Source organism: Citrus clementina, unplaced genomic scaffold (genome assembly GCF_000493195.1).
Source record: "Citrus clementina cultivar Clemenules unplaced genomic scaffold, Citrus_clementina_v1.0 scaffold_4, whole genome shotgun sequence".
In the NCBI taxonomy this organism is placed as follows: domain Eukaryota; kingdom Viridiplantae; phylum Streptophyta; class Magnoliopsida; order Sapindales; family Rutaceae; genus Citrus; species Citrus x clementina.
Window position 1 is genome coordinate 1,170,632 of NW_006262274.1, and position 24,029 is coordinate 1,194,660.

Consider the following 24,029-nt stretch of genomic DNA (forward strand, 5'->3'; position numbering starts at 1 on the left):
TGAAAAACAAATATTGTCCCCAAGTGATACATTTTCTTTTAACAAAAATGATGCTGTGAGCAATTGTCACGTGGTATGATTTTACAATTTCTCTTGATAGTGCTGAAAGTGTGAATTAATTATTTGACGCTGCTCATCATACGTTGAAGAATGTCGCTCATTAAGAAAAAATAAAAATAAAAATAAAAAAAGAAATAGCAGCAATTCAATTTTTTTTAAAGTCCCGACGCTGTCGTTTTGCTAAAAGCACCATAATAAGTTAGAATATAAAAAAGAAAAAAAAAATGACAGCCGACGGCGGCACCACTTCTAAAATCTGCGACCGTTCACTTTTCGACTAGATCTAAAACTTGAACGGTCAGGATCGCAAACATCGCATGGTACCGCATATATAAAGCAGACCCTGATTTTTTTAATTTTTTGAGTTTCCCTCCTTTTCAAGAGCTCACATTTTCCTCTCCGAAGTCCAGCCGTTGGAGCTAATCAAACAAAAAGAAGAAAAAATTTCAGGTAATAATTCTCTATTCATTTATATTTTGAATTTATTTCATAATTTCGAGCGCCAGTTCGTATTTAATTTTTTTTTTAGTCTTATTCATCTTTAATCTCTATCTGTCATGGCTGCTATTTATAGTTCGTCGGTCTAGGGTTTCCTGATTCAACTACATAATGTAAGCTGTTCCTTTACCATTTGTTATGTAATTCATGATGATTAAACTTAATTTCGAGCTTTTTAACTGTAATTAGAATCAAGTTTCAGTACATGACTTAAACGATTTTCTGTTTCTTTTGTTGCGAAAATAGTGGTTTCAGGGATGAATTTAGATCTAATTCTTGCTTGAAGCTGAGATCTGGATGTTGCGAGTGTTTTCAGTTTCTCTGTGTGTGTGTGTGTGTGTGTGTATTATTGTCGCTTGGATCATTTTTTTCTTCATCTTGAGGTACTAAAATTAGATCTACCTATTGTCATACAGGTTTTGAAACTGAAACAATGAATGACACGTCTTCGAGAAATGGAAAATACTTTGACATTGATGAAATTCTTATAGAGGAAGAGGTTAATAATATTGTTTTTGTGCTTGATTCGACTCAGAGTTGCCCAATTCTTATTATGAAAATGATGATTATTTTTTTTTTCTTTTTTTAACTTGCAGCTTGTTCCTGTTGTGTTCCATAAATCAGCAAATGGAGTAAAAGTTGATCCCAGTGCTGAAAAAGACTGTGTAAGTTCCAAAAGGATCTACACTGCAGTGTGCCAGAGCCATGTATTTGGGTATTTTGTGACTGTATTATTCTCATATATTTATTTTTTGTTTGAGTTTTTAGGTTGATGAAGGTGCAAAAGTAGAGCTTCCCTTCTGGCTTTCTCAGGAGTTATATTTGAGGCAAGCTGTATCAATAAATGTTCCAGCTTGCTTCAATCAAAAGTAATTACCATTGTATTTTTTTTATTTATCACAGTTTTTTTTTTTTAATTTGAAGATGTGAATATCTGTTTACGTACTAGTGCTTTTTATTTTTTCTACTACCAGAACAAGACGGGAAATCCAGGCTGATGCTGCAAATGTGGATCTAAGATCTCGGTGTCCATATTTCTATGAATTTGGATGTAAGATAGCACCAATGTGAGTCTCTACCCCTCTCTATCTTTTATACTTGCATTTACCTATTCTGCTGCACATGATTCTTAGCTTCTTGCACTACTGCTCTTAATTTATGTTATAGCCAGATCCGTTATCTGATAAGTTGCTTTTAGCATATTTAATGGTGTTACATTGCCATTAGGTGACACTTTGTCATTTTGAAAGAGAAAATGTAGTTCAGAGCATATGAAATTCTCTCTGACATGTGCACAATATTCTGAATGATATGGTGGAAGGACTGTCTTTTCATGTCTGATTGCTTTCTCTGAACAAATTTGATCTGATATTTTTTGGCATAAGATATTTTATTCAAAGCCTTTTTTAGGATTGTTGACTCCAAGGAGACAATTTCAACATTTCTAGAAGCATTCAGTTGATCAACAAGCCATTTAATTTGCTTGTTTTAAGCCATGATTTGATTCTTGTTTGGTGTGAACTCGTTTTTGTGGTCTGAGACATTATTATTCACATTAGCCTCTATTATTTTACATTAAGTCTAGAGCTTAGAGTTGTGTTGTCTCATTGAGCATGTCATGAGGCAGCTTGCCAGGTTCTTCTCTCAAAATTTACAGTTGAGTATTATCTACATTAAAGATAGGATTCATAGGAAAGATAGTAAATTATAAGAACAATTGAATGAACAGAGAATGAACAACTTAAACTTGTCCGTTTTATTGTTTTAGTAGTTAGGAGGGTTATATATTAGTTTGTTCCCTTATAATAATAAATTAGTTTGTTCCAACAATACGACTATAAGGAGGTTTTAATGTACCTCAATATCTTTTGTAACTGATGGCTACCCTTCTGTGGATTCAGAACTTACCAAGTAGTTTTTCATTAATTGTGGTCACATTTGGTGCCAAAATCTGCGGGCTTAAAATCTGATGGGAGGGAATTGAGTTCTTCTTTGTAATCTATGTAGGTAACGTCCAAGTCAGGTAGAAAAGATTTTCCATCATCCTATATCTACAGTAATGTAGATAAATAATTTTGTTATTCATTGATATTGGGCAATTGATGATCTGTTTTAGTTGCAATTATTGTTGTTAGGTGTGTAGTTTGTGCTAGTGATTGATGTTGAGCTCTTATTTATTCCTTGGTTCATTTTATGGACAGGGTTGGTGATTGCACCATTGGGAAGATGCTCTTGTCGACATTTAATTTATAATTGATGATCTGTTTTAGTTGCAATTACTGCTGTTATGTGTGTAGTTTGTGCTAGTGATTGATGTTAAGCTCTTCTTTATTCCTTGATTCATTTTATGGACAGAGTTGGTGATCGCACCATTGGGAAGATGCTCTTGTCGACATTTCAGATGAGGTATAAGGACATCTTGACCAAGGCACACACTGCAGCATATGCAGTGGCTTCCAAATTCTTAGCAGTGTTAACGAAAGAAGAAACTAACTGTGAGATTCCCTTTGCTGATTTTAGCACGCGTCTTCTATTTTTACGTCTCATATGTATTTGAAATGATGACAAAGTGATTGTGCTTGTTGTAGTGTATGAGGCAGCTCAATCCTCCATGGCAGCCTTCAAGAAGTGGCGGATTGGCGGTCCCAGAATTCAGAGGGCTTCAGTTCTCGGAAGGAAGAGGAAGCCAATCGACTAGGCACTTTTTCCTAACCCAATTATAATATCCATCCAATAAATCGAGTTCATTCTCGCCATCTTGAGCTTTGTAAGTGTATGAAATTGGCCCCAAATGATTTCATAAATGCCTGATGTAGCGTAGCGGCTAGCTCCTGATATAAAAATTAAGAGTTCTAGGTTTTCCTTACCTGTTTAATTTATAACAAATTAACAATTAGCTGATAAGTTGTAAAGTAAATAATTATATAAAAACGAAATACCAATTTACTTTGTGGAGAAAGTTCATCACTTTGTCAAAAAGTCGATATGAAAGCCCAATATTTATAGTTTTGTTGTCCATCCACTAACAAAATGGAGATGATTTGGCACCAAGAAGCCGGTAAGCTAAACATTCATGGTGCTGAACAGATTTTTTAGATTGGAAATTTACAAGACAAATATATATGATTTTACATGTATACATGCAATGAGATAGTCCTTTTAGTTTGATATCTCTTGTACTATGGGTTTTAATATATATATACTTCGAAATTATCCGAAATTATCCTATTGAAAATTCAAGTGTAGATGGCGTTACTTTTTTTTTTTTTTTTTGAGAAGGAAGTAAAGCTTTCCATTGAAGAATGTCATTGAGTCAGATTGTGTGCCAATGGTCATTGAGTCAGATTCAAAGGAGGTGGTGGATCTGTCACTAAACAGAAAGGAAAGCAAGGCAGAAATTGAATGGATTATTGCTGAAATCCAGACAAAGCTTAGGATCCAGAGCCAAGCATCAATTCAATTTGCTCCAAGGGGTTGTAATATAGCTGCTCATTCTGTAGCAAAGAAAGCTTTAGAAGTTGAAAATCAGTGTATTTGGCTGGAAAATTTCCCTGATCATGTTTCGTTGTTACTGTCAAAGTTCTGTTGATGGCGTTACTTTTAGTATCCATTAGAACAAACTTTTTGTCATGGGCATGGACTGTTTTCTCTTATTCTGTAATTTTCGAGATATTTGAGACTTTTGTCTGCAAAGATATTTCTTTTTCTCAAACATCTGAATCTGATACTGACAAAGGCAGAAGCGCACTTTTATCTTCCGTGGCTGCACAACCACTTTGAGCCCTTTACCCGTTTCCTTTTTGTATATGTTCTCCTAAGATATTTGACCAAGATATTTATAACCGACGTAATCCCACTCGCATGTATATCCCACGTTAGCATTCAAGCATTTTAGTCTATTATTAGAGAGTAGTTCGTAACTTGTCCCACCAATTCCTTGCAAGCATTACACAAATTAATGCACTTTTTGAGTTTATCTAAATGGAATCATTGCGTTGGGTTTAAGTTTAGAGCTTTCAACACACTAATTTGTTTATGACTCTTAATTATTTATATTATGTAGTTTTATTTTTTATCCTATAGAATCATGTTGTGTTTGTCCTATTTTAAAATTATTTAATTAGAGAACAAAATTTATTAAAATTCATGTAGTTAGAACTAAAGTCTAAATATAATACACTTAAATTATGTTAAATGAGGGGCATGAATATACATTGTTAGTATTCTGATCACGATTATTTGTACTATGAATAAATAAATTCGACATGTATGGGTCTGAGTATGACACGTACAATCGACTTAAATTGCATTTTTTTATTCCCTTTTTTGAGTGTGAAGCACGCAGTATTCAATCGCGTAAGCTAATTACGACCCACCGGCCACCACGTTGAGTTACCTCACTATCCATTTAAGAAGAAAGTTGCCTCTTCGCACCGGATGTATGTCCTGAAACGAAAAGTGGGTCCGACGCTCACTTGCACTGCACATGGCCCCGCTCGGCTCCTCCTCTTCCGCCGGTGAATCAAGCATGGACAACACTTCAAACACCACCATCACTAACAACCCCACTGTCAAACACAAGCTCAAACAAGCAAGAAGAAACCCACCAATAACCTTAAACAACAAGAGAAAAAACAGCGGCTTAGAAGATGAAGAACCAGAAGAAGAATGTGATCCGGAGGCTTGGCAGAGTTTTAACACTAGTTTCGGACAAGTTCAATCTGTTTTGGACAGGAACCGTGTATTGATTCAGCAGGTTAATGAGAATCACCAGTCAAAGATTCCTGACAATATGGTCAAAAACGTGGGTTTGATACAAGAACTCAATGGAAACATTTCCAAAGTTGTTTCCCTTTACTCTGATTTGTCTACAAATTTTTCGAGAGCGTTTCACCAGCGAAACAAGGATGATGATGGCCGGAGTGAGTCGTGAGGAGACCTGAAAATTTTGTGCCTCTGTTTAACTATGGTTTGTTATAATATTTGCTCAGTGTACTCTCAAGTAATATATGCCAGTTGGGGTTGGTTGTTTACCATGAGGTGATGGGTTTGCCTGAATAATTGTGACGCTTATGTGGTATTTGTTTGCTTGTTTGTTGTACTGTGTTACAAGGAGGATAACTTGCTGGAAAGGCTTATTGTCTCCTCTTGAATTTGGTGATGTTAATGAGGTATTTATGTTCTATTTTGCTTATTTCTCTTGCTTTTTCTTCTCTATGTGTGATTAATTTGGTGGATTGATGTTAGCATTTTGGTTTCTCAAGGATTATAGATTTATATTTGAATTGAACGTGAGTAGATTACAGCAGGGTGAATCAATTGATTGTAAGCGCGTAATGACATTTATTCATGAGATAGATAAGTGAACTTCAGACTCTGGGTTAAGTTTTTGTTAAGAGGTCTCCATAGAAGTCAAATTGATTTGGGTCTTCTTTTGAGAATATTGTGTTGTGTGGTTAGACGAAGTTTGGCTAAATCTCTCTGGGAAATATTAAAAGTTAGGAATTTATGAAAATTGAGCGAATTTTTAGTCTAGGACGGTGACTCATATCTGCTTGTCGAAGTTTACAGAATCTGAAAGTTCTGTTCAAATTTAGTTTAATTTATCAGTGATAAAAATTCGATTACAGCGTGCCTCTCTGGGTCTATTTAGTCACTTGCAACCTATTGAATTCTTAACATTGATCTTTGCCTTTGAATCCTCTCAAAGTCTCCTTTCACAACACTGCTGACAACTTGTCCCGCTGAGCTGGTGCAATTAGAAAAATCTGAATTGTGGAGATACGAATGTGTGCAATGACTCTAGCATGGGATAGTTCAGTATTAGATTTCTCCTTGTTTAATAGGGATGAAGAAGCAAAGCACCAGAAAAGACTGATATAAACTTGAAATGCCTGATATTAACAAATATTTGTGGCGAGATGCCGTCCCCTCCATGGAAGAATGCTTGGAGATACATCATTAGTGGGATTTTTGTCATATTGTTCAGAAATGAGAGTGCAAACAATTTCGAGAATTGCATAGATATTGCGTTCAACCTCTAATATGTTTATGGTTGGACAGTTAATAGAGTCTAGTTCAAAATGTTCAATAGGCAACTCCTTAATTGTTGCACATTTAATTTCTGCTAAGGTTTCTTCTGTGTGATTTCTTTTCTTACTATATAACAAAGCTCTAATTTTATTGTTTGCCCTTGAAACTTTGTATCATTTTCGTTACCATATTTAAGTCAGTGATAGGTAACTAGTTAAGGACTCCCTGAAGAAGTGATTAACTTCGAATTGTAACTTTTTTTTATATATATATAGAATTGTAACTAGTTAAGACTTGCTGAAGAAGTGCTTAATTTCAAATTTACTAGGTTATTTTATTGTCTGATTCGGCATGGTCAGTTGTGCAGTAATTGTTGCCATTTCTCCGCACCCCAAGACTATCACCATTAGTTCCTTTCTGTTTTCTCCCTTTTTGGTTGCTGCAAGGGACATTGACTTTATGTTTGTTAATGTAATCCTTTTGTTGTGATAGCTTTTCTCTTATTCAGATTTTCATATGATTATCAATTTGATGCTTCCAAGTTTAAACCTGTAGTCTGAATTCAATATTTTCCCTTGAATCAAATTAAGTTGTAATCCAAAGCATTATATACAGCAAAAAGCAGCAGTTGCAAGCACTATAACTTATTGCTTGAATTGTGTGACCTGGCTTAGATAGAATGCGCTTACAAAGTACGCTTGTGAGGAGAGCTCCGTTTTCATTTCCTGACAATCTTGTTTTTCAAGCTTGCACTCTAAAGATCAGTTTCTGGTGTTTGATAATTGATATTTCCTGAAATTGACAGGTTGTTTGTCTAGCGTGAAGGCAGCAGCCCCATCCGTAGTGCTAGGAATGTTCTTTTTGGTTATCATTGTCATATCCTGAATCTCATTCTTCATTTTACTTGTTTTTAGCGTGCTTCATGTCCGGCCCTATCATGAAGGATTTGGTCATCACATCAACAACCTGATCAGAAAGATGCCAATATAATGCCTATATACTTCGATGATTTGATCTAAGCTTTTGGAATCTCGGTATCTAAATCCCATTTAATTTCTCCACCGGTTACTGTGTGGTTCGCATAGAAATGAACTTAAGGAAGGCTGTCATCAGTGAGAGTTCCAACACCAGTATTCTGTCAATATCACTTAAAAAGTGGATTCTTATTGACCCTTCAGATCAAAGCAATGCCAATCTTTGTAATTGTCTGTTTGTTCGGTGCTATATAGATTGTGAAGCATCAACATTTAAGGTGGATCATTTTAGTGAGAAAATTTGTTAATAGATCTTATACTCTTGCTATAGATGCCATGTAACCAAGACCATTATATGAGTAGGAGTAACTGGTTCTTACAAGCAAATGCAAGCAATTCCACTATAAACAATGAAAAATAATGAAACACAAACTATTCTAGGAATAACAGAGCTATTACCAAGCTCGAATCTGTTAAAGACCATTGCAAATTGCAAAAAGGAAATAGAGTTGTTTTTCTACAGACCATATACCAACCCGAATGGATGTGGAACAAAACAGATGGCACAAATATAGCACAAGTTATCAATTTCCATATAAAAAATTAATAAGGATGGTCTGTCACAAAGCCATTTCACCACTGTTAGATATAACAACTTTACTTTTGGGCTCCCCACTCTGCCTTCCTTCCGCTTCAATTTTGCGGACAACATCCATCCCAGAGAGCACTTTGCCAAACACAACATGGCGGCCATCCAACCTTTGACAGAAAACAAACGCCTTGAAGTGAGCTCACTAAATCCCAAGGGGCCCCAGAAGCATAGTCTGAAGCTGAAGAAGAGACATGCTGAGAATATTGATTAATAAACAAACTTACCAGCTAGTTATGACAGCCGTAATGAAGAACTGTGACCCATTGGTGTCTGGCCCAGCATTTGCCATCGACAGAACTCCTGTCCAAGGAGTAAAGAAAGAGGAATGGGTTCATTGTCCTGCCTTTAACCAAGATCATTTTCAAAGGCGCAGAAGAATACTAATAAGATCATCCGAGAAATTTACCTGGTCCAGTGTGCTTCAGTTTAAAGTTCTCATCAGCAAAACTTTCCCCAAATATTGACTCTCCACCACGCCCATCACCAAGAGTAAAATCACCGCCCTGGATCATAAAGCTTGGAATAATCCTGTGAAATGAGCTCCCTTTATAATAAAGTGGTTTCCCACTCTTCCCAATTCCTTTCTCCCCTGCAATGAGAGAATTCAAAATAAGCACAGCAAAGTACTAACCCTGCACTAGACGACTTGATCTTGCAATATCTAAAGGCCAGGGCATCTAGGATTGCGCAAACAAACAAGTGAAAATGGTAATTTATCCTACGCACTTTATGAAGTAATATCCATTAATCCACAAACTATTTTATCATGGCATCTCGTTTAATAAAATTTTTAACCCACAATCTACATGGTCTAACAATAATACCATTAATAGGAAGTTAGAATTTTAAAAATTTAAAAGTAGCAACAATATGAACAGTAGAGAATATATACAGATATCAGAAAGGGGCAAAAGTTAGTTACCTGTGCAAAGTGCTCGGAAGTTTTCTGCAAGAGATACATTTATAATAAGCAAACACTTCAAGAGATAAAAAATCCAAATAGACAAATGAGGCAGCATATTTCCATCAGGGGCTATACCTACAGTTTTAGGGACAGCCTTCCCAAATAGGCCCATAACTATGCGACCTGCAAGAAGTACATCAACACAATTACACATTTTTATTCAAACTAACATAACGGAAATCACAAGACATAGAAGCATATAACTCGTGTGTCTTTGTAAAAAGAATACAAATTCCCAAAAAATCTATTGTTTTTTCCTATACAATAGATAGTTAAACTGATTTTCGAAAAAGAAAATCATAAAATGATATGCTTATAAATGGATTTATTTTCAAGTGAAACACAAAGAGAAGACTAAGAGCAAAGAGCAAACTTTGATATACAAAACATACCAATGGGTTTCCCACCAACCTCGATATCAAAGTAAACTTTGTGGGTCACTTTTTCCAATTCCTCTCTTGAGTTCCCTTCCTGCAAAAAATACACACAATGAGATCAAAATCATAAATTAATTACAAAATACATACAAAATAAACACACTCCTATGAATTACGTATCTCATATCACCCAAAATAAATGAAAGGCAAATCCACCTCACTGTTATGAATTTTCTTCTGTGATGAGATCCCAACATCGCTTAAACGATTCTAAAAACAAAGAAACAATAAATCCCATTAACAGTAATTAAACTTAATTTCCTATGCATATAAATTTAACCGAAGAAATGAACCCCCCCCCCCCCCCCCAAAAAAAAACCAAAAAAATACCTGAATGAAAGCTAGGGTTAGAAAAAGAACCAGAGCCCACAAAAGAGCGACTGAGACCAATCTTGTCTTTGTGGCCATCTCTCTCCGATGATGATTGTTTTTGTCGTGTTCAGATGAAACCGCTGCTTGGTTTCTTCTGAGACTTCGAGAGTGAACTGAAGCATGAAAGATCCGTGTTCGCAAAACGAGAAGAAAAAAATCTGAATCGCTTTTGACGGTTTTTGTTTGTTAAAAATTTGTGCGCGAAAATATTCTTGTGGTGCCGGTACCACTGGGGATCGGTGTTCTACTTTTATTTTTTATTTTTTATTTTTTTTATTACTTATATCAATACTTATAGAACTCTGATCAAATTTTAACCGTCATTAATATTCGAGTGATATTTACTTTACTCACTCTTGGATTACTTATAAAACTCTGATCATATTTTAACCCTCACTAATATTCACTCTTGGGTTACTTGTAGAACTTTGACCACATTTTAACCCTCATTAATATTCGAATGATATCCATTCTACGCACTTTTTCGAGTAATATCTACTCTACTAACTTTTGAATAAGGAATAAGACTATTTTTACTCAATTATACAATATAATTAAAGAATAAAATATCTCTACATTGCATTTGTGGGGGTTCGAACTGCTACCCTCGAAGTTGGAGGACAACAGCTCTAACCACTCGGCCAAAGATTAAGTGGCTTCTACTTTTATTTAGTTGTGCGTGAAACATTATTATTATTATTATTTTTGAAAAGAAAATTCTAAATGAATGAGGATCTAAAAAAGCTCAAAGATGCCCTTAAGAACTATTGTATCTTTTCTCTTCTATGGTTTAAATGCATTTTTTTTCTTAAGAAAAAAAAGCTCAAAGATAATAAGATAATTTCTATGAAAAATGCAAAAATTTAGTGCAACTAATAAGACAAAGCACAAACTTAACTAAAGTATTTCTAGTTTGATTGCAATTCATTGAGATATGATGAATCCTGAAACCATACTTTGGTATCATGAATTGTTGTATTTCAGTTATAATCCAAAAAGATTAAAATATAAATTTGATAGTATTAATGTATTTTGATATTTTATTTTATTTTTTATTTTTTTAAGTAGAAAGAGTAAAATAAAGATTTATCACACATTTCTATTCAGTATTGAGAGCATTTTGAGAAAAATCATAATACTTAAAATTAAAATGTTTGATGATGAAGTTAAGAGTTGATTTAATCAGAAGTCCAATTGATACGTTGATGTAAAAGGTTCAATCTTTATTAGAGTTCTGCTATTTAGACTAAGGGAAGACAAAATGAAAACAGAAACGGCAGCACATGCTGCTGTTTCCTGTCTTCTCTCTCTTCAATTTCCTGCATGCGTAAATTCAGTCATGGACCCACAATTAATTTAAAAAAATAAATTTAACATGGCGCGTGAGCCAATATCTGCATTTAACAATAAATTTAAAAAAAAATTTGCATTTAACAATCAGTTTCTTGTCTTCTCTCTCTCTGTGCATCTCTCGTATCTCTTTTAGCTGTGCATTTAACGTGAGCCAATATCTGCATGTAACAATCAGTTTCCTGTCTTCTCTCTCTCTCTGCATCCCGCATCTCTTTTAGTTGTTTATCACACAACCAATATCTGCATTTCCAACCCTGCATTTGTTCAATTTCAACAACAACAACAAAAAAAAAAGCGGCCATAAGGAAAAATGCAAAAATTCAGTGCATTTCAAAGTCAAAAATTATCACAAATACAATATTTCCCAAATTAACTTATCACACAAAAATTATCACAAATCACGTAATTAATTATTTTTTTTACAGAATTATCATTATTCCTATAACAAATTTTTTTTAATTATTTGACAAAAATTGATACAAAATATTGATTATGTATGAATGAGAGATATAGATAGTTAAACGGGACTTTAACGATGACTCAAATAGAGGGAACGTTTGTTCGTTTCCGGTTGTTCTACTAGTGGCAGCTTCGTTGTAGATCGATCGTGTCCATTGTAAATCGATCGTTAGCAAGCGTTGGGGACGAGTTCTGTTACTGCCTGCAGCGTTGGATGGTGATGGGGATGAATGGAGAAAGGAACGCGTGAAGAACGAAGGGGACAGAGTAAGGAACGTGTGAAGAACGGAGAGGACGAAGTTCTGAGAACGAGAACAAGTGGAGGGGATTAAAAAAATCTGGAGAACGAGTGGTTAGCGAGGGAGGAGAATAAGTGGATAACGTTTTAAATAAGAAAAAAGATAAACGAAGATATTTGAGCTGTTTTTTTCTATTTTTTTATTTTTTATTTGATTATTGATTGTCGGTCCCACAAATAAAAAAATTGGATTAAGAGAACATGTAAAACGGCAGCCCACGCTGCCGTTTCTGTCGTCCTTTAATCTTGCTTTCGTTCGTCTATCATTTTCCTCTTTATTAATATAACACGTAATTAATACAACTTTTGCTAACCGACACGTTGCACAATCTTTAAGATGCATTTGTTTGAGGGATAAGAAGCTAGGGACTGGTGTGTCATTATATGTGCACTAACACCTCTCTCATAATTTTTGGAAATAAATAAGATCTGAATAAATATGTACGAGCATCAATATACAACTATAAGAATTAATGTATGGAATATAGAGTATCATTTGCGTTGGCCTTCTTTCAATTCATATATAATTTTAGTAACATGGTAAAGTCAGCCAGGAAAACTAAAGGTCAATTTTATTTTTTTTATACGGAAATTTTTGTAGCTTGTTGGCATAAATAAAATAAGAGTATAGAACTTGCTAGTGGAAATTTAAAATGTGTTATTTCGGTAGTTCCTGCAAAGTCAATAATGAGTAATAATTTCCCAAGTATTATATATCATATTGATGAATTTTCTGCAAAGCCAATAGATAAGAACTAGTGAATTAATTTGATGCAAATAATTGTATTTGATTTCGTATATTTATGCAGCTGCTCTCTGTCTAAAATATGATTAAATCTCTAAACTAATTAGATTTTTCTTTTTTATTTTTGGTTGGGGGGGGGGGGTGGTTCTAAAATAATTTATACTCTGCTTAAATACTTCATACAATAGGATATCAAATCTCCAACGATAGAGCTTCAAATGCTCCTAAATATTAGCTTCTTCTTTTACTCCCTCGTTCTCTCTCACAAAAACAAAACAAAACAAAATTAAAAAAAAAAAAAAAAAAAGGTCTCTCATTCTCCTTCTCTCGCTGTCGCTCCTCAACAACAGCAACAACAACAACGTACACAGGGCGAAAAGAACAAAGAGAAGACAGATCAAATGCAAAGCCAAAACGGCGACGTGGCAGAGAATAGCAGCAACGATGGGAGTTACCATTACAGGATGTTCAACTTCTTCAACAGGAAGTTCAAGATTCGGGAGCCGGAGCCCCCCCTCGACGTGAAGATGGCCTTCATGCATTTCTCTCAAGATGGGCTTCACATGAAGCCGAGCGAGTTCCGGCGGTTTATGGTGGAGCATCAAGGCGAGACTGGCTGTACCCTCTCCCGTGCTGAGGAGATTGTGAATAATATTATTAGCAGCAGGCATCATATTACTAGATTTACAAGAAATGGCCTTAACCTTGATGATTTTTTCCATTTTCTCTTGTTTGATGATGATATCAATGGCCCCATAAAGCTTGAGGTAACCTATCATCACTCTCTCTATAAATTCTCTGTGCATATGCCTTCATGTACTTTTAAAGATTTGAGCAAGCCAGACGCCGCTATCTAGCTATTATATTTTAATGCTGTTGTGTGTATTGTAACCGAACAAAACTGTCTCTCCGATCTCGAATATGCATTTTAAAACGAGCAGATCATTTCGATCCTGGAGAATGACCCTTCATGTGTCCAAAGATTTTTTTGATTATTATTATTATTATTTTTTAATGTTTGTTTGATGGAAAAGTATGAGGGTACGTGAAAATTTAGGGTTTATGCGTAGCGTTAGGTCTTCATTCATTAGATTTATATATGGCCATGGAGGCTAATAAAAAGAGAATTAATATTGTTTTTATATGATGTTCATATATTGACTTGGCTGAAATAAGTTTTCCTTTCTGTTCTTGGACTGGAATTGAGCTTTGTTTATTCGTTGTTAAGGGATTTGACTGGAATTTTCTGATTTTTATAGCTGCAACTTTGGATGAATTCTAGTCACACTATTACTAGATCGAACAGGATGGTAAAAAAATATATATATTAGTACATAAATAATTGCTTACTTGAAGGCAACTGAACGTTCATTTGTGTTTGAGGTAATTATTTCGGAGTGCCTTCATCGAATTCTCCTCTCCTAATATTTGTAGATAACTCTCGACAAAATTCGGGGAACTCGAAACTATTAATTTTTATTTTTTATTTTCCTTGGAGTTAGGGCTTTGTTTCTCAATTTCTACTATCTGTAATTTTTTTTTAATTATTTAATAAAATATCTACCTTGATGGCTCTTTGACATCAAGGACATTGCTCATGACATATTTATTATATGTATGTCAATCCAGGTACACAATGATATGACTGCTCCATTGTCAAATTATTTCATATATACAGGGCATAATTCCTACTTAACTGGGAATCAACTGAGTAGTGATTGCAGTGAGGTTCCAATTGCAAAGGCTTTACAAAGAGGTGTAAGAGTCATTGAACTGGATATATGGCCTAATTCCACTAGAGAAGATATCAATGTACTTCATGGAAGGTATCAATTAATTAATTCTCAATCTTCTTTTTCTTATCTTTGTTTAGTATTAGCTAGTCTTCCGGTATTTGTTTATGATGCAAACGTTAATTTCTGATTAGTCTTACGTCACATTGTTTGAATGACAGGACACTAACAACTCCAGTTTCGCTTATCAACTGCTTGAAGTCTATAAGGGACAATGCTTTTGTTAGTTCTCCATATCCAGTGATTATAACTTTAGAAGATCACCTTACACCTGACCTTCAAGCTAAAGCTGCAGAGGTAATTGGCTTTCAGTTTGTCCTTTTTTAATTAAAAAAAAAAAGGAAAAAGAGGCGATTCTAAGAACCTTAACTGATACCAATTTTATGCAGATGATCACTCAAATATTTGGGAAAATGCTGTATTTTCCTGAATCAAATAAATTAGCAGAATTTCCTTCACCAGAGTCACTGAAACAAAGGATAATTATCTCAACAAAGCCACCAAAAGAGTACCTTGAAAAGGACCATGTTAGTGCCTCAACAAAACTAAGGGATGCATCATTTGATGACGCATCAACAAATAGTAGCGACCTAGAAGGTTATGATAGTGATCAAGATCTAGATGATTTTGAAATCTCTGATCCCAAGTCTGGATCTGGCCTTAGAGTAGCACCCGAATACAAGCATTTAATCACAATCCATGCTGGGAAACCAAAGGGCACGTTAAAGGATGGGTTAAAAGTTGCTGCCGATAAAGTACGACGTCTTAGCTTGAGTGAACAAGAACTTGAGAAAGCCGCGCTATCTCATGGAACTGACGTCGTCAGGTACTTTATCAAACACTTTAACTTGGTATTAAGCACAATCGCAACAGTTACTAATTAATAAATATTAACAATCAAATATTATTTTTATTTTTATATATGCTTTTATAGGTTCACGCAGAAGAATATTCTGAGAATTTATCCTAAAGGAACAAGAGTGAATTCCTCAAATTACAAGCCACTTATCGGATGGATGCATGGAGCTCAAATGATTGCATTCAATATGCAGGTTAGATTTTCCAGCGTTAGGGTGTCGTTTTGTAATTATACTGCTGTAACTTTTAAGCCATATTTTTGCTTTATGAAACATAAGCTCCAGTTGTAGTCAAGGAAAATTTATATGCATGTTATCATTTTTCTAGAGTTTATTTTTCATTAAATAGTTTTAGTTAATAATAGAGCTTGGCTTAGTGCAATTAATTAAGCTACCAAAAAAGCTAAAACGAAGCCTTAGTTAGCAACTGTTTGATTAAAGAAACTTGAGAAATTTTGATACATACTAACATATGCAGATTTTTTATTTAAAAAGGGATATGGCAAATCTCTCTGGTTGATGCATGGCATGTTTAGAGCCAATGGAGGCTGCGGTTATGTGAAGAAACCAGATTTTCTGACGAAAGAAGATCCATCTGGACAATTATTCGATCCGAAAAGACCATTGCCAGTCAAAACAACATTGAAGGTCAGCACATTAATTTTAAACTTGAAAATAACTACATATTCGTTTAGCTTAATTAATTAAAGTTGATTGAAAATATTTTTTCTTTTTTCCCTCAAATTTTCTTTTCATAGCACTTTATTGTTAATTAATAGGTAAGAGTGTATATGGGAGATGGATGGCGATTGGATTTTAGCCACACACACTTTGATTCGTACTCCCCGCCAGATTTTTACACAAAGGTATATGTATTGTTTACTTATCAGCTTGAGCATTGCAAGCGAGGTTTCAACTAATTAATGAAAACTAACTCGAATTGCAGCTTTATCTTGTTGGGCTCCCAAACGATGATTCGAAGAAGAAAACAAAGGTGATATTGGATAACTGGTGCCCCGTTTGGAACGAAGAATTCACATTTCCTCTTACAGTTCCCGAGCTGGCTCTGCTTCGGATTGAAGTCCGGGAGCATGATATTTCGGATGCGGATGATTTCGGTGGCCAGACGTGTTTGCCGGTGCCGGAACTGAGACGGGGAATCCGGTCAGTTCCACTTCATAATAAAAAAGGAGAGAAACTCAAATCTGTAAGGCTTCTGATGGGGTTTGAGTTTTTATAGGGCAAATTAAAGCATAAAGCCTACCACATAATCTGTACATGACCTTATAATTTGGCCTTGTTGGGAGCCACCTTGCATCCGAAATCTCCCATGTCTTTAGCGCGGTTAATTAATTTTGTTGCAGCCAGCTATCGCATGATTGTGCCTGCCCCTCCTGGATTATCAATCGTAATCAATTAGTTAAAAGAGCTACTTCAACACAACACAAAAGGACAATTATTGTTCATGTACTGCAGCACATTTCTTGTTAACTTTGCTTCATGTAAAAGCTAGGGTAGGAAATTTTGCACGCCATGCCACAAACATTAATGATGGTTTGGTTCACTTTGCAAGTTTTACATGCATGTATGGTTGGTTTCTATATGAAAATTTTGATGTGCCGATCAGAGCATCTGCACTTTATAAGATGTAAATTTATTCAGACAATGTTATTTCATTATGAATAATAATAATGTAACGTTGTCTTGTTAATCATTACACAATATTGTATTACTCAAATCCTTGACCATTGATGTATATTAGACCTTTAGCCATGGCGTGAAACACCCTTGCTACACCCCTATAATATATATATATATATATATATATGAAAAATGCTATAGAGAAAGAAGAACGAGAGAAAGTGTATTAAAAAAAAGAGAGAGAAAGTGAGCTGGGTAGAAAGAGAAAATAAAATTGTCTCATTTTATCTTATCTTTCTTTCGCTATAAAGAGAGAAGAACGAGAGAAAAATAATAAAAAATATATTAAAAAGAAAAAGAGAGAAAGTAGGGTGAGTAGAGAGAAAAAGTAAAATTCTTTTATTTTCTTTTGTCTTTCTCTCTCTTTAGCATTGCTCTATATATATATATATTATATATACACACACGAATATAAAAGTAAATAAGTAATAATTTCAAAAGAACCACAAAAATAAAAACAAAATGTAAAAATAGAATATTAGGCATATACCGACAACAAGAAGAGATCACAATATGTTGTCTCTGTACACATCAACGCGCCATTAAATTGGCGATAAGCTTACAGATGTCGTGTCGGCTCAAAGGTCAAAATCTGAGATGCTTAGACCACATCACATTTATGTTCAAGGATATGGACATGTGGGCAGCGGCATGCCACGTTGCCCCTTGAACGCATAATTGAATTGACTCTTGATATATATAATGTATATTGTCGTACTCATGAGCTGTCATATTAAAACTGATATTAATCGTCATTAAAAATTATTTTTCAATGAAAAATTTACTGGCGCAACTTTCACTCAATTTTTAAAATTAAAAGAAGAATATAAAAAATAAAAAAAAATTGTTAGAGACATGGATTTTACCGATGGTGTTGGCAAAGTCATCGGAGATTAATATCCATAATATTGTGTAAATAATATTTGTTGCACCTACTTTTTCTTTCTTATGACCGGAAAGTGTAGCAGCTAATTATCCTCTAGTATTTGTACAAACAAATTCACTTAAGTCTTTCCCCAAGCTTTATCCAAATTGGTTAAAAGTATCAAAAGATTTGAAGAATTTCATTTATAGTGTTTTGAAAAAGAAAAAAAGCGGCCGACACTGTCGTCCTTATCCCCAACCACAAAGGTAAATTAGTTGGCCTTCACTCAAGGAACCAATCCAAATTCCAAAGGTGAAGCAATCAAGCAAACCTAACCCAATAAATTTCCTTCTTTAATACGATGCTAAAGACAACAAAAAAACAATAATAATAATAAAAAAATAAACAATGATTAACGAAGATTTCATGATCTTTTTAATATTAAATTATTTATGTAACTACAGTTATTATAATAAAAAAAATTCATGACAACCTCATAAATAGATTTTATATAAAAACAACTCTAATATCAATTTAAAACGGTCCAATTTACTCTCAATTTAAAAAATAAAATTAATTATAAAGGATGATAATTATCAACTATTGGATATAGTTGTTTGCCTATCACAACTCTTTTATCCGCATTAAATTGATAAGATATGATGAAGAAACATGAAGTCGGACGGGATGGTACCATAGTAGTATGGACCAACTAAAATTATATATTAAACTTATGACTGATTTTGTTTTTTAATATAAGCTAAAGGGATCAGTTTGATAATTTTCCGGAGTTGTCTTGTTAATCAATTTCATGCCTACGTCTTTTGCAATGCGAATGACAATTCCGAATCTAACCTTTTTATCATAACCTGTCTCAATGTTCTTGTGCCAGCTGTCACCTGGGACCCACATCATCTCTCCCTAGGCCTATACCTCTGGAAATAATACTAAGCAGACTTTAATCCATTTACTTAATCGAATTCACAATCCCAAAACATTTTCAACATTCCCATCACTTTCACAGATTACCCTTTACTCAATCACGCGTTTGTCATGTCTAAACAGACTTACAGAGTCTGCTTCTGCTTCCGGCGGCGGTTCCACGTCGCCGCATCGGAGGCGCCGGACGCCGTCAAGTCCATGTTCGATCAGTACTCCGAGAATGGCACCATGACGGTCGATCACCTTCACCGCTTCTTGATCGAGGTTCAGAAAGAAGATAAAGCCTCCAAAGAAGACGCGCAAGCGATCATCGATAGCTTGCGCGAGCTCAAGCACCTGAATATCTTTCATCGCAGGGGCCTCAATCTTGAAGCTTTCTTTAAGTACCTCTTCGGTGATATTAATCCTCCGCTTTCGCCTACTCCAGTGGTAATTTAATTAAAAAAAAAATTCAATAGAAATATTAAAATTTTCTCTTCTTTAAAAAAAAAAATTCAGTTTTGTGTTTGGTAGCTGAAAGTATGGGAAAGTGGGAAAAATAAAGTTTGAAGTTTTGATGGTGCAAGGAGGGAACATATTTGTGTGAATTTATGTAGTTTTGGCCGTTATGTTGTAGGAAGGAACATTACAATTCAGCATTGTGATTTCAGTCATATAGGAAAGTGAATGTTGCTTTGTTATTATTGAAATTCTGTGGTGACATTAGTCCTTAGACTTCGTTTCTTTGTTTTCACTTTCAGGTGCATCATGATATGACTGCCCCGGTGTCTCATTACTTTATATATACTGGCCACAATTCCTATCTGACTGGTAATCAGCTTAATAGTGACTGCAGCGACGTTCCCATCATACGTGCCCTGCAGAAAGGGGTGAGAGTGATTGAGTTGGATATATGGCCAAATTCGAAGAAAGATAATGTGGATGTTCTTCATGGAGGGTATGATTTATGTGCAATTGTTGCCACCCTGTGGACATAGTACATTTTTGGAATCAAGCATTCTAACGCAACCTTTCTGTAGTTTCTAACAGTGAGCATTGTTAGTCTTGTCATGCAATTCTAATGTGACGAGGTTGTAGATTTTAAAAGATTGCCTAGTTTGAATCGATTGCTTTTGTGCCTAATTAAGGTTTTTCTTTCCTTCAAACAGGACAATGACTGCTCCAGTGGAACTCATCAAATGTTTGAGGTCTATCAAAGAATATGCCTTTGTTGCATCTGAGTATCCAGTTGTTATTACCCTAGAAGATCACCTTACTCCAGATCTTCAGGCTAAAGTGGCTGAGGTGAGTCCTTGGATTGTTTTGGGGTTTGATTCTCTTATTGTTGTATAATTTTCATTTCTCTGACCAATTTCTAGATGGTCACTCAAACGTTGGGAGAAATCCTGTTTACCCCTGGCTCAGAATGCTTAAAGGAATTCCCCTCCCCGGAATCACTGAAGAGACGGATCATCATTTCAACCAAACCGCCAAAGGAATACCTTGAGGCCAAAGAAGAAAAGGAAAAAGAGAACGATTCTCAGAGGGGTAAAGGTTCAGCTGATGAAGAAGCTTGGGGAAAAGAGGTCCCCAACCTTAAAAGCCTTAATAATAGTGCCTGTGACAAGGTATATGGAGATTTGGATACATTTTAAAAATTCAAGTTTTGTTGCTTCACTTGCTGATTAAACATGAACTTGCAGGATGATTTTGATGGAGGAGTTGACAATGATGAGGAAGATTCTGATGACAAGTCACAGCATAATGAAGCGCCAGAGTATAGAAAGTTAATTGCTATTCATGCTGGGAAACCTAAAGGTGGATTGAAAGAGTGCTTGAAGGTTGATCCTGACAAAGTGAGACGTCTTAGCTTAAGTGAGCAACAGCTTGAAAATGCTGTAGGAACTTATGGAAACGATATTGTCAGGTACTTGTTCAAGTACTTAACGTTGTTTACAATAGCAATGATTCTTATCACAAGCTGTAGTCTGTTTACTGTGATTATCCTGTAGATCAATTAGGACTGTGTTCTTGATATTTTGCTTCTTCTAAATGTCCTGTTGTAATCTCAGAGCGGCTCAGTAAAATCTATGTTTATTGAGCACCTGAATATGACCTATAAGCAATGGACTGGTTCATTACATGTGAAGATGAATGACTAGAGTTGCCGTAACAGTACATACAGAATCTATCTATGGTGGAGCCAACAATAGCTATTATATCAAAAACATATATCTTAGGACTAACAGTATCATGATCATGGTTGTGCAGAGGCTTGATTACTAAATTTTAAATCATTTGATTGATTTGAATATCTAATCTTTTCTGTAAGTTCCTAATGTGCACATCCAAGAGTGTGAACTTTTCTCTCTCCGTCTCTTAACTTTTGTACTCCAGTAGTTACTGTATTTTCTTCCTATCGATTTGTTCTTACATGTTATCAAATGTATCATGTTTTGAATATTTTCTAAGCCAAATATATGTTTTATCTTGATTGTTGAGGAGCAATTTTAGACATTTTCTTCATTGGCTGCTGCAGGTTTACCCAACGGAATTTGCTAAGGATATATCCAAAGGGTATACGTGTTGACTCATCAAATTACAACCCACTAATCGGGTGGTCACATGGGGCTCAAATGGTTGCATTTAATATGCAGGTATGTTATTTTGGTCTTTGCCCAAGTCTGGGTTTCTTGTATTTTGAAAATTCATTTTGCTATATAATTTACTTTACCTTGTTTTTTGGCTGACCTTGAACTAATAACGGTAGAAAGTTAAAGTTGCTTACTATTATGACTTTCAATATACCATATGAAGGATCAGATCTGTAACTGTGCCTCATTTTACAACTGAATGTCTTTACCTATCTTTGTGCGTGATCCCCTGCTTGATTGAACAAGTGCATGCATGCGTGTGCATGTTAAGTGTTTCGGCTGTTGTAACAGAAGATAATATTTTGACGGGAAATAGAAGAGGGAATAGAAGTCAATTTTCTTACTGGAGATGTTAGCTTTTTTTCAAAATTTCAGATGTCAAAATTTAATGTGTTCATAAATACATCTCATTAAAACTCTTCATGTGCAAGTATTAAGAACGTGTTTCTGGTTGACAGGGGTATGGGAGATCTCTTTGGTTGATGCATGGAATGTTCAGAGCCAATGGTGGGTGTGGCTATGTTAAAAAACCAAATTTTCTTTTGCAGACTGGTCCTCATAATGAAGTCTTTGATCCCAAAGTCAAGTTACCGGCGAAAAAAACTTTGAAGGTGGGTGCTTTATTGCCATATCCTTCTACCATCCTTATTCTTTTTTATTTTTCTCAGGCCTTCCAATGAAATGCCTCTTGACAAGTTATGCTGATAAATAATTCATGTTTTCTTATTGCTGAGAAGGTCACTGTATATATGGGCGAAGGATGGTATTATGATTTCCCTCATACTCACTTTGATGCTTATTCCCCTCCAGATTTTTATGCAAGGGTATGTTGATCTAATCTCATTTACTTCACTTTAGTGCACACAGCTTTGATTTCATCATGATGATACTGAATTTTTGGCTATCTGCAGGTAGGTATTGCTGGGGTCCCTGCTGATACTGTCATGAAGAAAACAAAGACTTTGGAGGACAACTGGATACCCTCTTGGAATGAGGAATTTGAGTTCCCGCTCTCTGTTCCAGAACTTGCTCTGCTACGAATTGAAGTTCATGAGTACGACATGTCTGAAAAGGATGACTTTGGAGGTCAAACATGCTTACCTGTTTCTGAACTAAAACAAGGGATTCGTGCAGTTCCACTCCATGACCACAAAGGAGAGAGATACAAGTCTGTAAAGCTTCTTATGCGCTTCGAATTCATTTAAGGCCATTATCACTTCCAGGCTGTGTTCTCTCGGAGAGATGTATAAATTTGTGAAGGCTATTTGATTTTGTTTTTGTTTGTGTGAGCTTGAGTGTAGTTGTGTTGATATGTTTTGTCGTGTGGTGTGATACATAATACCACTGCTTCCGTTGGTGTAATATATCCAGTGTGAGAATCTAATACTTCTCTTCAGTTGCAAGTAGCAACCGTTCTTTTGCTGCATTTGATATACAGCAACTGGACTAGATGTGCCTGTGGCGGCTACTTGTATTCCAAGTGTCGACTTGTAAATAGTGGAGAACCTATACCCTTATTTGATATAAACGTGAAAACTCGGGGACAGAGATGTTATTACCCATCAAGCTTTCTGCATGTTATTTAAGAGTTGGGATTTTGTTGCATAGATCATCGAAGTTTTCATTCTTACCTCTTATTTGATGTGTTTGCAAAAGCATTAATTAATTTAATATTAAAAAAATTGATGAACATAAGAAATTTGACGTGAAGCAATACTAATTCTTTTATTTTGATTTCAGGTTGAACTTTTTAAATAAAAAAATCACCCAATTAGTTAAGGATTTGGATCCTCTCTTAGCCCTTTTTTTTCCTATTCCTCCTAAAATTTTTAAGGATAGATGGATACGTGTCGTTATTGAAATCAAATGACAAAAATTTTATTTTAATTAATTTTTATTTAAATAAACATCCAAACTCTCTTTTTTCTTTGATGCTGATCTCAAGTAAATTGTTAAAAAAAGCATAAATTAAAAAAAAATTGACAATAAGTTTGCATCTTAATTTCAATTTTTTCCTTTGTTTATTTTTTTCTTGATACTTGTCTTCTTTATTTATCTTTTGTATTGTTCCATACTTATTGTTATGACTTTTTAGAATGATTGACTAATTTGGATGGAAAGCTAAACTTGAAATAGAATTTGAATCTAAGCAATTAGCATATAATTTCTACAACAAGAAGTATGCACCAACGATAGGATTTAGTATCAAAAAAGTTGAGAAGTTGGTATGTTGGGGATTGCCCTTAACGTGTTCAACTAAATGGCCGGACGAAATTGGCTATGGATGTTGAGAATATTTGAGAAAAAATGGTGAAATAAGTTTTGTCTTGTTAGAAGGAATTCTTGCAGATAGATTGATTAAGAATGGATCATTAAGGAGGCTAAAGAATTGG

General features: G+C 34.9%; 5 protein-coding genes across 13 annotated transcripts; 4 read left to right on the plus strand and 1 right to left on the minus strand.

Annotated features, from left to right (window-relative positions):
• The first annotated feature begins 279 nt into the window (after positions 1-279).
• On the plus strand, positions 280-4,368 carry LOC18043624 (DNA replication complex GINS protein PSF3). Of its 2 annotated transcripts, XR_002906000.1 has the most exons (8): positions 280-510; positions 975-1,057; positions 1,155-1,223; positions 1,327-1,427; positions 1,533-1,625; positions 2,914-3,053; positions 3,147-3,325; positions 3,838-4,368. XR_002906000.1 is itself a non-coding variant. In XM_024185956.1 (7 exons), the coding sequence occupies exons 2-7, from the start codon at positions 992-994 to the stop codon at positions 3,254-3,256; spliced, it is 579 nt and encodes a 192-aa protein (XP_024041724.1). In that variant the 5' UTR covers positions 280-510; positions 975-991; the 3' UTR covers positions 3,257-3,522. The 2 variants fall into 2 exon arrangements, 1 of the variants encoding a protein (XP_024041724.1); XM_024185956.1 differs by lacking the exon at positions 3,838-4,368 and having other exon boundaries at positions 3,147-3,522.
• A 543-nt stretch (positions 4,369-4,911) lies between these two features.
• Positions 4,912-7,884, plus strand: LOC18044206 (protein EARLY FLOWERING 4). 5 transcript variants are annotated; one of them, XR_002905938.1, is made up of 3 exons: positions 4,912-5,527; positions 5,672-5,729; positions 7,397-7,884. XR_002905938.1 is itself a non-coding variant. In XM_006435673.2 (2 exons), the coding sequence occupies exon 1, from the start codon at positions 5,045-5,047 to the stop codon at positions 5,489-5,491; it is 447 nt and encodes a 148-aa protein (XP_006435736.1). In that variant the 5' UTR covers positions 4,912-5,044; the 3' UTR covers positions 5,492-5,527; positions 5,672-7,884. The 5 variants fall into 5 exon arrangements, 1 of the variants encoding a protein (XP_006435736.1); XR_002905939.1 differs by having other exon boundaries at positions 7,506-7,884; XR_002905936.1 differs by having other exon boundaries at positions 4,912-5,729; positions 7,397-7,628.
• Positions 7,885-7,895: 11 nt separating this feature from the next.
• LOC18043625 (peptidyl-prolyl cis-trans isomerase CYP20-1) lies at positions 7,896-10,249 on the minus strand. Of its 4 annotated transcripts, none has more exons than XM_024185525.1 (8): positions 9,979-10,247; positions 9,775-9,828; positions 9,574-9,652; positions 9,257-9,304; positions 9,140-9,163; positions 8,624-8,806; positions 8,442-8,517; positions 7,896-8,324 (listed from the first exon to the last, which is right to left on the minus strand). In XM_024185525.1, the coding sequence occupies exons 1-8, from the start codon at positions 10,024-10,026 to the stop codon at positions 8,186-8,188; spliced, it is 651 nt and encodes a 216-aa protein (XP_024041293.1). In that variant the 5' UTR covers positions 10,027-10,247; the 3' UTR covers positions 7,896-8,185. The 4 variants fall into 4 exon arrangements, with proteins under 4 accessions (XP_024041293.1, XP_006435733.1, XP_024041295.1 ...); XM_006435670.2 differs by having other exon boundaries at positions 9,949-10,246; XM_024185527.1 differs by lacking the exon at positions 9,775-9,828 and having other exon boundaries at positions 9,979-10,249.
• Positions 10,250-12,993: 2,744 nt separating this feature from the next.
• Positions 12,994-17,147, plus strand: LOC18044207 (phosphoinositide phospholipase C 6). The gene is made up of 8 exons (XM_006435676.2): positions 12,994-13,612; positions 14,475-14,671; positions 14,800-14,935; positions 15,028-15,464; positions 15,573-15,690; positions 15,991-16,143; positions 16,275-16,361; positions 16,442-17,147. Exons 1-8 carry the CDS (start codon positions 13,247-13,249, stop codon positions 16,733-16,735), a joined length of 1,788 nt encoding a protein of 595 aa, XP_006435739.1. The 5' UTR covers positions 12,994-13,246; the 3' UTR covers positions 16,736-17,147.
• Positions 17,148-19,010: 1,863 nt separating this feature from the next.
• LOC18044208 (phosphoinositide phospholipase C 2) lies at positions 19,011-23,202 on the plus strand. The gene is made up of 9 exons (XM_006435677.2): positions 19,011-19,432; positions 19,744-19,940; positions 20,152-20,287; positions 20,362-20,610; positions 20,686-20,909; positions 21,522-21,639; positions 22,095-22,247; positions 22,374-22,460; positions 22,548-23,202. The coding sequence occupies exons 1-9, from the start codon at positions 19,115-19,117 to the stop codon at positions 22,839-22,841; spliced, it is 1,776 nt and encodes a 591-aa protein (XP_006435740.1). The 5' UTR covers positions 19,011-19,114; the 3' UTR covers positions 22,842-23,202.
• The last annotated feature ends 827 nt before the right edge of the window (positions 23,203-24,029 follow it).